This window comes from Anser brachyrhynchus, assembly GCF_964034855.1.
Source record: "Anser brachyrhynchus genome assembly, chromosome: 2".
In the NCBI taxonomy this organism is placed as follows: domain Eukaryota; kingdom Metazoa; phylum Chordata; class Aves; order Anseriformes; family Anatidae; genus Anser; species Anser brachyrhynchus.
In genome coordinates, this window is record NC_137695.1 from 28188955 (window position 1) to 28206165 (window position 17211).

The 17211-nt window shown below is 35.3% G+C and overlaps 1 protein-coding gene across 7 annotated transcripts in view; it reads left to right on the plus strand.

Annotated features, from left to right (window-relative positions):
- NXPH1 (neurexophilin 1) overlaps positions 1-13406 on the plus strand; it is a 182331-nt gene extending 168925 nt beyond the window's left edge. For 6 of the 7 annotated variants that reach the window (XM_080579989.1, XM_080579992.1, XM_080579994.1 and 3 more), the window contains one exon: positions 8064-13406. In XM_080579989.1, coding sequence (XP_080436115.1) covers positions 8064-8825 — 762 coding nt within the window. In that variant the 3' untranslated portion in view covers positions 8826-13406. Of the gene's footprint in view, positions 1-7218; positions 7361-8063 lie in introns of all 7 variants that reach the window. The other variant, XM_080579995.1, reaches the window with a different exon arrangement.
- Positions 13407-17211: the final 3805 nt, after the last annotated feature.

Here is a 17211-nt window from a genome sequence, read left to right on the forward strand (position 1 = left end):
TCTTAACCACCATTCCAACTTCAGAAGTCTGTGATCTTCAAGTATTTTAAGATTGAGAAGATTTTCTGATAGAATTAATATATTTTCCTCTTTGTTTTCTTTGCCAGCAAAATCACCTTTTGACCAATGTTGGATACATGGTACAAGACAAGATGGACTTTTGGTTTGACTCTGGTGTTCTCAAGCTCTTAAATTGACAATGGCATTTATTTATTTTATTTTTTTCCTCTGGGAGCTACATTTTTAAAGAAAAAGAGTGAGATCTCATCTCTGAAAGACAAGAGTGACAGCAGTGCCTGTATTCACCTCTGCTTTCCAGAAAAAGGGAAGAACATTTCTTAGGGCTGATATCTAATGGCTTCCTGTTGTGACTCTGTGGATTTGGTTCCTGGTTCAACGTGTCCAGGTTTCTCCATCCACTTAGAAAATCCTTAATGTTTAACTTCAAGTTTGATTTCCACTCTGGAATTTTGTGAAAGGAAACAGAAAGTCATTACAAAGAGTATACAATGAGCTGTGCTGCCACAGCTGAGAGGACAGCACTGCCGAAGCAAAGCAGAGAGAAAGGAGAAAGAGAAAAATGTGTTAGGGCACTGCTGTTAGAAGAAATGTTTTCATAATCACAGTCTGTCTGATGGATTTCAGGTGCCAATCTGTGTCTTTAAATCACCAAACACTTTTAAAAATCCTGTGTATAAAACATTTGTTCTAGTCACTAGTCTACAAAAAAGACACAAGGAGAGTTATGTTTTAGACTTAAACACCAGTGAAAATTATTTGTATTGTCAAATAAAACCCCAAAGATAACAGAATAATACATAGCTATACTCCCTCCAAAATGGAACTTCTGTATAGGAAATTTTTTGTATCTAAAAGGAGGAACAATACTAGCAAACATTCAATTGGAATATGGAAAGTGTTTAAGGCCAAGTTGGATGGAACTTTGGGCAGCCTGATCTAGTGAGTGACATCCCTGCCCATGACAGGGGGCTCAGAACTAGATGATCTTTAAAGTCCCTTCCAACCCAAACCATTCTATGATTCTGATTCCATGATTCTACCTGAAAGGAAGCTGTGGGGAGCTGGGCGTTGGCCTCTTCTCACAGGTAACTATCAATAGAACAAGAGGGAATGGACTCAAGTTGCACCAGGGGAGGTTCAGGTTGGAAATTATGAGAAATTTCTTCTCAGAAAAAGTAATTAAACACTGGAATGGGTTGCCCAGGGAGGTGGCGGAGTCACGGTCTTTGGGCATGTTTAAGGAAAGGTTAGATGTGGTACTTAGGGATGTGTTTTAGTGGGTAATATTGTTAGTAGGGGGACAGTTGTACCAGATGATCTGTGAGGTCTTTTCCAACATTAATGATTCTATGTTTCTATGTAAATATCTATGTAATCTATGTAATCTATGTAAATCTATGTAAAAAAAAAATCTATGTAAATAATTCTATGATTCTAAGCCTGCACACCTTGCTGTACAAGTAGCATAGCACTAGCCTCCCTCCTTAATGGTATAGGGAGCAGTGGACTTGGACATGACTAGAGCATTTCATAAAGGGTACTGACAGAGCAATCATTGACCTTCTTCCAGCCTGCAGCCTTTGTGTTCTCTCCATGGCAAACTCATAAGTAATATGACCTGTAGGTCAGTGTTTTCTTGCATACCCTGAGGCATACAAGATGATGGACATTTATTCAATCCTTGAGGGTCCATCAATAGCTAATTGAGGTAGATGATGTAGTTCATTCTGTGTCTCTCTCTGTATTAGTTGTGCAATAAGCCCAGAAGAATACCTTGTACCTACCACCTAAATTCCATACAAGTGAGGTGGTAAGTGAGATGATTCCCACTCTAGATCATGAACTGGGCTAGTACAGAATATGTTCTGAGACTTTTGTAAACTATGGTGGCAGTCTGCCACTTCCTTTCTTCAGTCTGTTTCTTAACATTCGCAGAGCTTGTGGCAGTGACTATAGTCAACATGAATGCAAGGGAGAGGAAATGAAACTAAAACAAAATCACGGTTCTGAGGTATTCTTATTGGAAACCAACCACTGAAGGTGTTCCTTCACCTTTACATTTATTGAAAATTATTTGAAATTTATTAGTTTTCAGACTTATTTACAACAGATAACTTGCATTGTGTAAAAGAGCACTGTAAAGCTGTAATTTATTTTAAGTATTTTTCTTTTGCAGAACAACCCATTGCAATATCTTAATACTTAATGATTAACATATTTTAAGAATTATAATATCCCCAAATAAAGAAGTGTCTCCACTGGTTTATTAGTGCCCTCATCTTTCTGTGGGTATGAATTTTCTAACTACCCTCTGATTATTTGTATGTCAGATCCAAATCAGACATCAACTGATACGGGCACTCAAATTTAATGGTATTAAATTTCACTGAATTTATATCAGCTGTCATTAGGTGAATTTATATCAGCTTCTGGTCCTGCATAACCTCTGTTGTGTGAAAGAGCTGTGGTCAGGTAGCCATGTTTTCTTTCTAGCAAGAGTCATTTGAAACAAACAGAATATATCAAAAGTAAAACAAGAAATATGCAGAATTGAAATAGCACGAAGCAAGCTTTTCTGAAAACTCGGGTAAATCTACTCAAAATTACCATGAAAGTGCAGAAAAGGACTACTGAAAGTTACTGAAAAAGAAAACAGAGAAATAATATATAGCTGAGGAAACTAAAAATATTTGGTAGCTGGGGAGAATCTAAGGGACTATCATATGTTTGACCTGTTCTTGCTCTTCTTGAGGCTTCTCATTGCTGTTTTTGGAGGCAGAACACTTCTAAATGACTTTTTGGTCTGATCCTGCATAGTCATTTCTGTGTTCTCTTTTGACACAGTAAATTAAGACATACTGCCCCTTTTGTCAGATTCATTTGAGTTTGCACATTTTGATCAACCAGTCCACATGCTTATTCTCTGCTGGTCATATAGCAAAAAGAATTGAAAGTTAGAAACAGAGAGTTCTGTTTATATGAAGTAGTACTGTGTGTGGTATTCTGCTTTCGTCCTCCCTTTCTCACATATCATTTTTGTAATCATTTGTAACAGCTGCAAGTCCATCACTGTGTTTTATTTCCCTCTGTTACAAACATTTCTCTATCAAAATTAATTCTCAGTTTCTATGTGAATGGTCAAATATCTGTAGAATATTGGCTTTGACTTATCTGGAAATTATTCATTAGATAAAATAGATCCATGCCACTAGTGACTTTGTATGGTATGTACACAAGTATAGGAATAAAAATTGGTCAAAGCAGTGTAGTAAACTAGGTCCAGATTTTCCTCCACCTAACAGGAAGAAACAGGATAAAACAAGATTAAAGTAGGAAAACTAGATTCAGCAAAAAAATTCTGAGTGCCATCCTGCCTTGATAATCGTCCAGCTTACAGCTATGTACATCAGTACTGTTCTATCAATGCAGAGATATCTGACAGAAGAAAGAAAATTCCAAATTCTTGTATACAGAGCACATACAAACACAGTGATGCCAAATTCTTACAGTGCTATGCCAGCAAAAATGATCTTGGTTTTGATTAGTTATTTACCTGAAGAGAGAGATTTTCTACCTTGAGTATTAGATTGTTTGTTTACATTTTCATTTGCCCTCAAGTAGTCATACATTCAGAGGAATAAATACATAATTTCTAAGCCAATACTGTAATTATAGGTAATGAACTGTAATAGAGCTAGAATAAAAAGAGTGAGAAATCAAGTGGCATTCTGTACCTCTTTGAATTATTATTATTTTTTTTAATCTCAGATTTATCAGTCTTAAATTAATGTTAATACAGCTATGGTATATTTTAACCTCGGATGAGAAGAGGGACTAAATCACCACTTGAGACCTTGATGGCTTCCTGATATGACTTTCCAACTTTGTTTTCTCTGTTTCAAATATTTAAATTTGACCTGACTAAACATTCAGAGTTTAGTCTTGAAAGAGAACATCAAGCTTTTTGAGACAACTACCTATCCTTTAGGAAGTCCTAAATGAGCTACACATATTCGTTAAAACACATCTAATGAAGCTAAAGTTCATCATGAAAATTTCTTCAGCCTCAAAAAGGAGGATACAGAATGAATGGAATATTCTATTTTAATGGGACAAAAACTAAATTATGGATCAATTTTTTTTTTTTTTTCTTTTTTTTTTTTTTTTACTGATGCTTTGGTATATTGTGCCCAGTGTCTTTGCTTTTGCCTAGAAACACAAGAAGAATGGGATAGCAATTTGTCATTCATTGAAAAAGTTACCAGGCGATCAGTTTCCTGTGCCTTTTTTTTTTGAGATCAGTAAGCGTTACTAGGCAGTGGAAATTTGTACTTTCCATTAAAAATACAAGACTGGAACAAAAGGTCAGTCTCCTAGTCTTAGTGAGTGCTTTTCCAGTGACATCTGTAGTATTGGCCAAGTATTCCCATATTTTTTTGTCTTTACTCTTGTTCTATATGTACACTGCTGACATCATAATCACTCACTTCTAGGTATGCTGGCATAGGAAATACCCCTCCTCAGCCCTTTTACAACATTGATATATTGCACTGTACTGGGCTAAATTTTTCAACGTTCATGTGTATTTTATCATTGTTACTTCATCAGAATAAATCTTAAAGCTACCAATGAAGACTGGGAGACTACCATAGAAAGTTCCATATACATTGTAAAAGTCTGGACCCCGAACACTTCAACCAACAGAAACTGAAATAGCACTTATTTTTGTACAGTGAAATGTGTTACTTGTCAACTCCATAAATTTATATAATCTAAATATAGAGAAAAATACCCATACTCATCCCAATCCTGTATAGACTTGAACAATTCCAGTGAACTGTTATTGTAAAGAAGGTAAATAATCCAGGGCAAGGCATTTCAGTTTGGGAGTGACAGTTGGCTTTGGAAGAGAAGACAACTCTTGTTACGGTGAATTAGTTGGTAAGGGAGCAGCTGCATGTTTCTGAATTATATACATGTATACTCAAAGAAGAACACAAAAGCCACCATAGAATTTTGGATGCTCAGTGTTTCAACTCTATCAGACATTTTCAATCAACACTTTTTTTCATGCCTTGCTAAAATGGGTCTAAGCTGTTTTTTGTATGAGTAAGTGCAAAATCTCATGGATCTGTACAATCTTTCTTGTATTATTGCCGACTTATGGTTGGAAAGAAGAGAGAGAGAAGAAAATCGTAGATTAGTTCATGTGAAAATAACTGCTGCATTTGCAGAAATTCTATTACGCAGCAATGCTCTGTATTATTGGGTGTGCAAGTCTCTGAGGATACATATAGCTACTTTCTATAGTACATAGTAGACTAACAGTATATGAAAATGCAGTTGGCTGGAAAATGTTAGTGAAGAGCAATGAATTCTAGAGCTTTTTTATTAACCCTCATGGGCTGTTTTTTTCCAGTGCTTACATACACACTTGACTAGGGAGGGCAGGTTCAGGCCTTTAATCATGGAAGCAGACAGTTACCCACACTGAAAATCGTAGAGGTCTCAGGGCTAACTGCATGACCAGAAGCCTTTTAGGTATTACAAAATCAATGACAGTAACAATCAATTGTATTTGTTAGGTCAGGTATGAAGCAGTACAGCATGCATGGGATTTGAATCATCCATTTCCATCAAATATACTGCCTTTCAAGAACACAAATATATTGGATCAGTCAGCAACTCTTTCAGAAAATACTTCTTTTCCTCAGCATTTAGTTTTACACAGCTGAAAAAAGCAGACCTTCTTTTTAAGTAGTTTTTATACTGTTACATCTTGTTACATGGAACTTGTAGTATAATCCTATGAAATGTAAATCCTTGGATGCAGAAAGCAAAACAAAGGAAAAGCAAGCTCTAAGGAAAGAAATATACAGTGGCTAGCAATCTGTGTCCTACCTACAGATTGCAGGTATATTAGCTCTGCTAGCTAACTGCTAGACTCGTACCAGGTTGACAGATTCTTACTAGAGAGGCACATTTTTTCTTTTAACCACATTTCTCCTCTTATTTTGCACTCCTTCCCCATATGCCACTGCAAAATTACATTCTGAGTCTCTTTCTCTCTCCCTGTGACATCTTCATTGCTGCTTCATTAACCATCACACAATCAGTGCATTTCATTACAGCTTCTCTCCTGGCTCACTGTGTTGATGCTAAAATGCATCTACAAACTGTCTATCAAAATTCTAGAGTATGTTTATCCTTCCTTCAGTACAAAGGAGGAGAAAGTCATCCCTTTGGCGAGATCTTATAGAAAACCCATATTTTATCTATTATTGTTACTGTCCCCTCAACCTGAAGTGCACTGAGGAGGTATAGTAAGGGATGTGACAGAATTGTTTACCTACTTGTTTACTGTAAAAGTTTGGAGGCATACCTCGTATCTGATTAGGGTGTTGAGAAAGCTTAAACTGATTTTATGTGTATGCCTTCAACTGACCTTGAAAGAGTGTTGAAAATATGCTTCAATTCCATGATTGTTAAGAAATGAAAAGGCCATGTAATAGATAACCTCTGTGACATATACTTGCAGTTGTACCAGTAAGAAGGGGCCATGGCTTAAATAATTTAAATACTAGCTGTTTTCCATTGTGTTTCTTGGATTGGGAATACACCTAATTCATTTTTAAGTGAAGAGAAAGATATAACTGAAGATATGAAAGAAGCGTGTAACTCAGTGCCAGAACACAAGAGTCATAAAGCAAACATTTTCAGAATGTGCTATGTAGCCATGGAAAGGGAAATAAGAAACTCAATGGCTTCTTCAGACCAGTTCAAATATTAAAAAATGTGGCAGCATGTCTTGTGTGTTTTTAAGGGAAAAGTTTGTAGGTTTCTTCCTGTCAACCTGCCGTCCCCAGCCAATTCTAGCTATCCCTTCTACCTTCCATCAGAGCTCTCCATCAGTGCTGCGTCAGACAGGTGTAAAGCTGCATCTGTTCTCTGTTTTCCACACAAACAAGGCAAATAGAAAATAAATGAGGTAAAATTGTTCTGACACTGAATTCTGTGAAAAACAGTCTCTGAGGTTTATGATTTTTAGGATCTCGGTGCAGGGTTTTTTCTCTCTCTCTCTCTCTCTCTCTCTCTCTCAAAATAAAAATGTGATTTTTAAGATTTCTTTTTATTACTACTCTCAGATAGGTGGCCATATTTTTCTTGAAAATATGCAAATGGCTCTCTGTCTTGCAGAGACCACTGGTTTGGGGAGGAAGGTGTGAAGAAAGAAGTCGAGTGAGGAAGGAGAAATACATGTCATACTAGATACAGACAAGGCAAATCAGTAGTTAATCTGTAAAGGAGCATGAGTGTGACTCCTCTTGCATTAATTGAGGTAAAACTTACAGTATGTTTATTGCTGTCAAAGCAACTCATTAAAACTTTCATCCCATTATTTATTCTTCAGTTGTTACTGAAGGTCCCAGTCAAGGCTACAGACCAATGTGTTCTTATAAAAGGAGGAAAATTATATTGCTATTACTTGTTTTATAATAACATGGACTCTGAACATGGTCAAGTTGGCACCAGCAAGACAGGACCTTGACAGTGAACTCCAGGGGCAGCAAAGAAAAATGGATTTGCCTCTGATGGTGGAAAACACATCCACTATGCAGAGAGAACATTCAAGCAAGAGTACTTCACTCTGAGATGAGAAGTGGCCAGTGAAAGCCCCATACACAGTGGAGGATGACATGGCTGTGTATCTTAGTTTTTGCAGTATTTCATTACTTACTCATCACTTAAAGGCATCATAACAGAGGTGACTTACAGGCTGAAGAATTAAATGAATGGTCAGAATTAATTCTGAAGACCAGTGTAAAAGATTGCCAAAAAAGAATTAAATAATAACTACTTGGAAAGAAGTGGATAAGAGACATTTATGTTTTGTTTTACCCGAGTACAGAGAATATAATTATTTCCCCCCCATAAATTCTTATGATTTTGAAATTTGCTCATTGTATCATGTGGAAATGATGGATTTTGTATTACATATCTCAACATATCCTTTCTTTCTTCTTCTCTTCATTATTTTTCAGGTTACCTGTGCAAATTTAACAAACGGAGGAAAAACAGAACTTCTAAAATCAGGAAGCTCCAAATCCACACTAAAGCACATATGGACAGAAAGTAACAAAGACTTGTCCATCAGCCGACTGCTGTCACAGACTTTTCGTGGAAAGGAAAATGATACAGATTTGGACCTGCGATATGATGCCCCAGAAACTTATTCTGAGCAAGATCTCTGGGACTGGCTGAGGAACTCCACAGACCTGCAAGAGCCTCGGCCCAGAGCAAAGAGACGGCCCATTGTCAAGACTGGGAAATTTAAGAAAATGTTTGGCTGGGGCGATTTTCATTCCAACATCAAGACTGTGAAGCTAAATCTGTTAATAACAGGGAAAATTGTTGACCATGGCAATGGGACGTTTAGCGTTTACTTCAGGCATAACTCCACTGGTCAAGGGAATGTATCTGTGAGCCTAGTGCCCCCTACAAAAATAGTGGAATTTGACTTGGCACAACAGACAGTGATTGATGCCAAAGATTCCAAGTCCTTTAACTGTCGAATTGAGTACGAAAAGGTTGACAAGGCTACCAAGAACACACTCTGCAACTATGACCCTTCAAAAACCTGTTATCAGGAGCAGACCCAGAGCCATGTGTCATGGCTCTGCTCCAAGCCCTTTAAAGTAATCTGTATTTACATTTCCTTTTATAGTACAGATTATAAACTAGTACAGAAGGTGTGTCCTGATTACAACTACCACAGTGACACACCCTACTTCCCTTCAGGGTGAGGATGAACACGTATCTGAGACTGAAGCCTGAGGAATAAAAAAGGTCATATGACAGGGCTGTAACCTCAAGGAGGAAGGCCACATCTATTGCCTGGAATGTGTCTACCTGCTGCTGCTGATGTCAAATGGCTGCAAATATGTTAGTGGAAAACAATCTAATGTAATTTTTACCCAGTCAGCTCCATGTATCAATCTAGTTGTAAATCACTATGGATTTAAAATAAAACCATACACGTACACAGAGACACACACTCTTTTCAGCTCACATCTATTGAGATTCCTGTTAAGGGAGATTTCATTGTCTGATATCTAAGGTTTCAAGATAACCTATCATCAAGTAAAATGGATTAACTAGACAGAGAATGGTTTCTAACACAGACTGTTATGGAAATCTCTTTGATAGTCCTTTGAATACATGCCAACCAATAATCCCCACTCACACATTCTACTGCTTGGAGTAGCTGTACTGGTAAATAATACTGTAGGAGTAAATACTTGTTAAAATGGGAGAAATGTGTGTCTAGCGTTCAGTATTCCTTATTATATGAACACAACAAAACATCGTGACTTTTTTCCAGCATACAGTAGGCACATTCGAGGTGGCGTTAGGTGGCTCTTTTTCCATGGAACGAGCCTGTTACTAGTAAAGATGGGCAAACATTTGGAATTTACATGTGGGCAGACATTCTGGTTTCATGTTTCTCTGACTCTTTATGCTCTGATTCTTTAAACCTGGTTGAGTTTAGGCAAGCTAAGCTGTTTTAAAACCCTTCAACTGATCACTAGGAAGGAAGATGCCTGGAGGAGAACATGTAAGTTATAAGTGGCTGTCTTATCTTTATTATAAAATATTGTAACAAATTCAATATCCTAGTCTTCATTTGTATGAATGGTTTGTATTGTACATAATTTAACCAGTGTTATTTGAGCTGCTTATTAATATTAACTTGTAATTGTCTCTCTGCTTGTTATTGGTTAAAAACAATCAAGGAAATGAGGAATCCATTTTATCAATGTAGCTGTAAACTCCATTAAAAGACAGAACTATGTACAAAGCATTTATTCAGCTAAAGTATTGTTGAAAGCTATACATATACAACATTACAATCTGTCTGTATTTAGATATTTTATTTCCAGACAAAAAACAAACAAACAAACAAAAAAATGTACATAAAAATAAAACATCTTAAAGTTGAGTTTCAATATGTATTGTGTAGATAGTAGTATAAATGGTTCTGAAAAGTGGGTAATACTCCACATTTGACATGGTTTTCAGTCTTGTCTCTTTGCATATGTACATATATATATTTATAACTCTGTGTGAGGGCATGTTTGTGTGGGTACATATACACGTGAGTGCGTGTGTGTGTGAATACATGTAGACATATATGAAGAAGATATAAAAACTTCTCAGGCCCTTTTCCTATCAAGCAGATATCATTACTGTGAAGGGTCTAGATAACTTGAGTGGAAAACCCCACTCAGATGAGAAATTACCGGAGCAGGGCATTTTTTAAAATGATTCATTATTGCTTAGAAGTGGGGAAACTTTGCCTTAATTTAGCCTCCTCTGAGGCACTGCTCTCTCTTTATGGAATGAAGAGATCCCTTTTTATGGAATGAGGGAATGTTCTTCCTATGAACAAAAAGCTCATGTCTTTATTATATTTTTAGTGTGTATGGTTGCATACTTTACCCCCACCATCCAGATAACCAGCAACTATAACAAGTCCATCCCTAAAAGAAGGCTGCCCAAAGAAGAACTCAGCATTTCAGAATTATACTTCCTGGCAATGCTTCCTTCCCCCACCCATCCTTGTCCCCTGGTTCTGCTCTTCTGTCAAAGCTGTGAAAGCAGATATGGGTCAGCTTCCAAATATGCACAATATCATGAGCAACTTCTCCAAAGTCCCAATAAACACTCTATCAATATTTCAAGAAGTAAGAAGTTGAAACAACTTCCAGTTGTGGACCTCTGTTGCTGAAACATGCAGAACTTGAACATGAGAATGAAACAAAGCAAATGGATAACTTTACTGACAAGTATATATTTTCCAATGATGTACAAGTAGGAGAGGAGACTTACATATTATTAATGCTTTGGCTCCTTCGAACCAATATGCTTGTGGGAATTATTTCTTCATTATTTGTGACTTTTCCCAAAACAACCTTGTGATGCTGGATCTTATTTAGATTTGGAGAAAGAAATGGTCCAAGCCATACAGTCCAGATTCTGATCTCATTCAGGAATATGCTGAGCTACAGTATATTTATTTATTTATTTTTCTTTGACAGGCTCTGTGATTATATGAGTAATGTTTCCTCATTTGTGCTCTATGGAAAGTAATTATTCTGGACATAAAACACACAAGTAATTTGTGCTATGACTAAGAGTAAAATCTTGGCTCCATTGAAATCACTGGGATTTTACTATTTAGTTCAATAGGGTGCTAATTTTCATTTAATAGTATAAGAATTCCAGTGCTAAATATGATTAGCAATCTATATTACGACTGAGCATTACACGTGTGATTTCTCATTTATATTTCTGAAAAGTGGATGTGAATGACTACTACTGGTACAGCTTTGTTATTATTATTATTTAAAAAAAAAACATAAAAAACATGAAGTATTTATATTGTGATCATATATATAAATATATATATATATATAATTATATATATGTATACCAACATTTCCAGAAGCATCAATACACAATGGGATCATTCATCATGTAATGGTTCTGATTCTTCCGATTATGGTAGCTGGTACTTTATCTGCCTCTGTCACAGCCACTCATGATATTTTTTAGTCTTAAGCCTTAGAATAACTTGCTGTTCCTCATAAATCCTCTTGAGCTTGAACTTGGAAGAGTTTTTTTGGTTATCTGTGAAACAGTGATCTAATATCATAACATATAATGTGGTATTAGCTGTTAGTTCATTACAGTTCTTTCAGTCTCTTTGGGAAATATTTTCTGTTTGAAAGAAATTGGTTTTTCTAGGTGAGAAAGGAATTCAGTAAGCATAAATGTATTTAATTCACTTAAACAATGTACATAAGGGTATCTGGATCTTGTACATGAACAATGCCTTAATAGAACCCTAGGTCAGGCAAATGTTGCCTCACTATAGCTCACCATTTCTAGACATAATAAAGATGTATAGCTCTAAAGGTATATTTTTAGGATTAAAGAAGGTTGAGGTAGTAATTTTTAAGAGATGAAAAAAGTGCTTTTTTTTTTTTTTTAATTTAAAGCATGCTTTGTGTCTTATTTTCACTGCATAGAGAGGTCACAAATGTGGATATTTTAATGAAACCAATTATTCATGTTGCAAAAGTACATGGATCAGTCATTTGAGTAAAGATCAATATATTAAACTTGCCTTGGGTGGATCAGTAATAGAACTTATATATCGTCATCTGTGTTTTGAGACAAGGAATCTGGGATACAAGAAACAGGTGGTTTTACACTGCAGTTATCCCAGATCAAAGTTCTAAACAGTACTAAAAAGCTGAAAGACATTAACTTGTTAATTATATCAAAATAGTTCAGCACAGGACAGAAAATACTTCCCTCCGTATGAAGTCACTCATAATGTATTATCCCTTTCTTCCTTTTTCCCCATGTTTGCATGGATAGTAAGCAAAATAGTAAGTTCATGTTTACAAAAACTCTTATCTTTCAAAGTTTCCCTTACATAAAAAGTATGATGCCAGAAACTGCTGAAATTCACTATACCTTTGAACTAAGTAATATTCAGACTCCATCTGTAGGAGATCAGAATGGAAGTCTTGCAGTGTTCTGGTATAAATTGGCCTAGAGATTTAAGTAATGCTACACTAAGGTGTTTACTTGGAGTGCAGTGTTACTGTGATTAAATCATTGCATCTTCATACGTTCTCTGACTCCTATGCTGTAACATAGAATCCTATAGCAATTTCACAGACTGATCTGAAAACTGTGTGTTCAAAGACTGTGGATGAAAACAAGGGTTACAGCTGCTTTTACTTGGACAGCAAGAGCTACCTAAAGCTTAGGCATCTCATCTAAAGAATTACTCTTCACCACCTGAACCATATGTAACTATGTGTCTACCATTCCAAAGACCTTAAATGGCAGCATCAAAGAACTTCGTTATAATACAGAAATATGTAGCTACTTTACATACTCAGAAAGAGTTTTGATGCAAAGAACTCCCAATTTTCAAAACAGTGTACTGCAGATGTCTTGTAAATCATATGTGTATAAATTTATGAAATTAGTTTTTTAAAAAGTATGAACAGTTCTCAAAAAAAGTACTATTTTTCAATGCTTCTGTATATGTCAATGAAATATAAGCATTCTTGACCCTTTTCAAAACTTCTGATCCCAATATATCTGTCTGAAATTCATGAGAAGTGAAGTAACAGGATCACTTTGTACGAGTATTCAAAAGCTGAAACCTTGATTATAATGCATAATAAAGTCCTTTGGTGATTTTCCCTGTTACTGCTTTAATGTATAAGTACTATACCCATAAGTATCTGACACTGGAAGCACAGACTACTGCCTAATAAAACTTTTTTTTTTCCTATTAATAAGGAATTGGCAGTCTTACTGAACCTATGCTAAAATTCACATATGAATTATTTTTCTAGATAAATTTGAGAAAGTCAGTATCTATGGATAAGTTTAACACTTGTTGCTGATTGTGAAAGGAGCGCTCATTAAGATTAAAATCACTTTAAATAGTGCAATAAGTTGCAGGACTTTGGAAATATTACGTTCACTTAGGTAGTACACACCTGGTAATATAGTCTAATACACATAGCATGATCTCTCAAAAAGGGTTGGTGAACCATATAGGTAAAATAAAATCTTTACATTGTTTTTTTTTTTTTTTTTTTTTAATTTGTAAAATCCCTATGAATTGGCTGAAATTCTGTCATTACCCAAACTAAGAGATCACTTTGTTTTGTGAAGTTTGTTTTCTCATTGGAATGTTAATATTTCTGTGATTTTAATTTTATTTTTTATTTTTTTTAAATTTTGTTTATATTTTAATTCTGTTCAAAGGGCTTAGGTCCCTACTTCAGCTTAGGCTGATGTACACTGCATGGTACACATTTTAAACCATTTGTTTGTTTTTTAAGGTGCACTTTAGATCAGGAGCAAACCAATGACTCACATGAAATTTATTTCTGAGAGCTTCAGTCCCATTGTCAAAGATAAGATTTGAGAAGGTGGAGCCTGTGTGAGGTCTATTCCTTGTTCAAAGTGTACCTCAGCCCTATAGCAAGTAGAGGTATTGCTATGAGGAAGGCTTTAGTGATCTTTGAAATGAATTTCTGTCTGTTGGTAATGGGAAGTAGAGGGACCAAAAAAAATCATAAAGGTGAAATACACTGGTGAAGTTGTGAAAATTAGCCATTCCAAAAAGTAAGATACTTTGTCCATTTTTATGGAAGAACTACTGCATTCCTGGGGAAAGACCAGTGTACTTACAAATCTGTTCATCCTAGAGAGTTAAGTTAATCTAGAATTGGCAAATGCATAAATAGCATGAGACATTCAATTCCTCATTTAGGTCACTGCAAATTTAAAATAAGATGCAAAAGACTATAAGAAACAGGCAACCTAAATGAGGTAAGATATGGAAAATGAATAAAAAGTCATATTAATTCTTACAATGTCCAATAGTGTGGTGATTTTTATCATGCCATATTTTTGAAGTATCTTTGAATTTCTTGGGTGGAAGTAAGTACTTTGTTTAGTCATAGAGCAGGGAGGTCCTGGAAATAAAGATGGAAATTTTTGCAAAGAAGTTCCAACAATTGCAACATGCTCCCTCCAAATATTCTGGACTGATCGGATGGTAAATTTTGCTAAATATTGTATTTAACTTTGTGTAGGGGGGTTGCATGTAGACCAGTGAAGATAATATTACTGCTTTGTTATCAGGTACTCACGAATGGCCTCAGCCTTCCAACCCTGCTCTCCTTAAGAAGATCTGAACCTTGCCAAGACTGAGGCTATAACACAAGGAGACAATTTGGTGCCAGTGAATCTTTAGATGTAACAACAATCTTTCACTTCTGTTAGTACTTTAAACACTGCTGAAGAAAACAAAAGCAAAAACAAAAACAAACAAAAAAGTATTTTATACCACGGGGACATAATTGTGTTTTGTTCAGTAGTGAGAAATTGTTTAAGGTAAGTGATTTATAACACCTGGTACTAAATTAGTACTAATAAAGCTATGGTATAAAAATGCAAACATTCAAAAATCAAGTTATAAAGTATGTCTTTACCTCAAATATACTGAATCTATACATAAAACATTATTTTGCTCAGTTTCTCTGCCCACTATTATGTGTGGGGATATTCTGTTTAGATATATGATAAGTCCCTCTCTAGTTTTGAGAGATATATTTTCAATAATTATAGTGAGAAAAATGTCTAATAACACCACTTTTGAGCAGAAATCTATATAGGAGTTTTAAGACATATGTAATATTCCTCATGAAATCAAGTGGGTTTTATCATCAACAGACAACAGACTAAGTTCCATTTTGCCACCTACACTTAGATTACAGAACAATTATTGCTGATGGTGAAAAAAACAGAAATAATAAAGTTTGACTCATAGGGACTGTGGTGATCTTGATGTCATGATAGTTTGTTCTTGTTCTTGTTCTTGTTCTTGTTCTTCTTGTTCTTGTTCTTCTTGTTCTTCTTGTTCTTCTTGTTCTTCTTCTTTCTTGTTCTTCTTCTTCTTGTTCTTCTTCTTCTTCTTGTTCTTCTTCTTGTTCTTCTTCTTCTTCTTCTTCTTCTTCTTCTTCTTCTTCTTCTTCTTCTTCTTCTTCTTCTTCTTCTTCTTCTTCTTCTTCTTCTTCATCATCATCATAATAATAACAATATGATCCTTATGGGTCCCTTCCAACTTGGGATATTCTATGATTCTATGAAATTATATTATTATTATTATTATTAATAATAATAATAATAAATTCATTTTTAATGCAAAGCTCTAGGAAAGGCATTTACGTAGCAGTTTTTCATTTTAGCCCTCCAAGTGTGATGTTCATTCATAACTGTTTGAAAGGGACTGGTATATAGGTATGTCATATTAAGTCTATTGTCTTTATTTTCTTAATGACATGTAAGTTATTCTTGGTTAAAAATGCAGGCATTCAGTAGCCACAATCTGTGTGTCAATGAGACTTTAACAAGGAAATTCCTGAATGGGTCTTCCATGACTTGAAAGCAATTAATGGAAACCTTTAGTTAATGAAATTTAATGTTAGTTCTAGTCCTTCAGAAAACAAGAGTAATTAACTCGATTTGTTGCAAACTTTGGACTGTGTTTTTCTCAGAGATCAATAGTGTTTTTCAGTAGTAACTCCACCCCTATTTTGGGATAATACTCTCTTCTCTGCATACCAACATCTTACGTATTGGCCATGATCAAAACTCTTACAGTGAAAAAACATTTTTTTACATAATATCTCTCTGTAGCATGGGAAGTATTATTTTCTAATTTTCTAACATTTCTCTGGAAGTATAAAGCAAGTCTTTACTTTTTTCCCCACAGATTAAGCTAGTATTTAATTTAGATCCCTGCAGAAAGCTTTTGCTCATTTTGAGTTAAAAGCATGCATTTCTTTTGTTCATAGGAATCACACAAATTTTCTCAATCTAGCTTGCATAAATATTATCTGTACGGTTGTCTTTCATTAACCATTCCAAAATAACTCTGTTCATCTTTTTAGAACAAATCTTATTTCCTCAACATCTCTTGCAGTTAAACACTACAAATGAATTCAGGACGTCAGTTAGAATCCCAAAGATAGAGGGCCTCATCTTTTATTTTTTAAAGAAATTCCTCCATGTGCATAGTTTCAACGGTCTCTCTCAAGTCTCAAACTGTAAAAAATGACTTCTAATGAGTTTTCCACCATTAATTCTAATAAAAATGGCAAGCCTTAGTTATATTGCTTTCCAGTGGTCTTTCTCAGTCACCATTTGAGTTTTGAACTAGTAGTCTTCAGATGCCTAAGTAGCTTTTTTCTTATGCTATTTTCTGCTGCTTTACCTCTTTAGGCCTCTTTCTAACACATTTTTAACCTCACAAGTGCATGAACCACCCAGCGAACTTAGAAATTACTTAGACCTATTTTTAGATTGCTGTTGTGTTGTCAAATTATAATGGTTTATGGTTAACACTCCTGACTGTTTTTTTTTTTTTTTTTTTTTTTTGCGTGTGTGTGCCTATTATATTACCCTTCCTCTTCACCTGTGTTTTTTCTTACTCTACCTTTTGTTCAGTTATTTTGCTTGTTTTAAATCACATGCAAATAGTGGTCCATGTTACTTTGTTTTGCACATAGGATCAGATGAGAT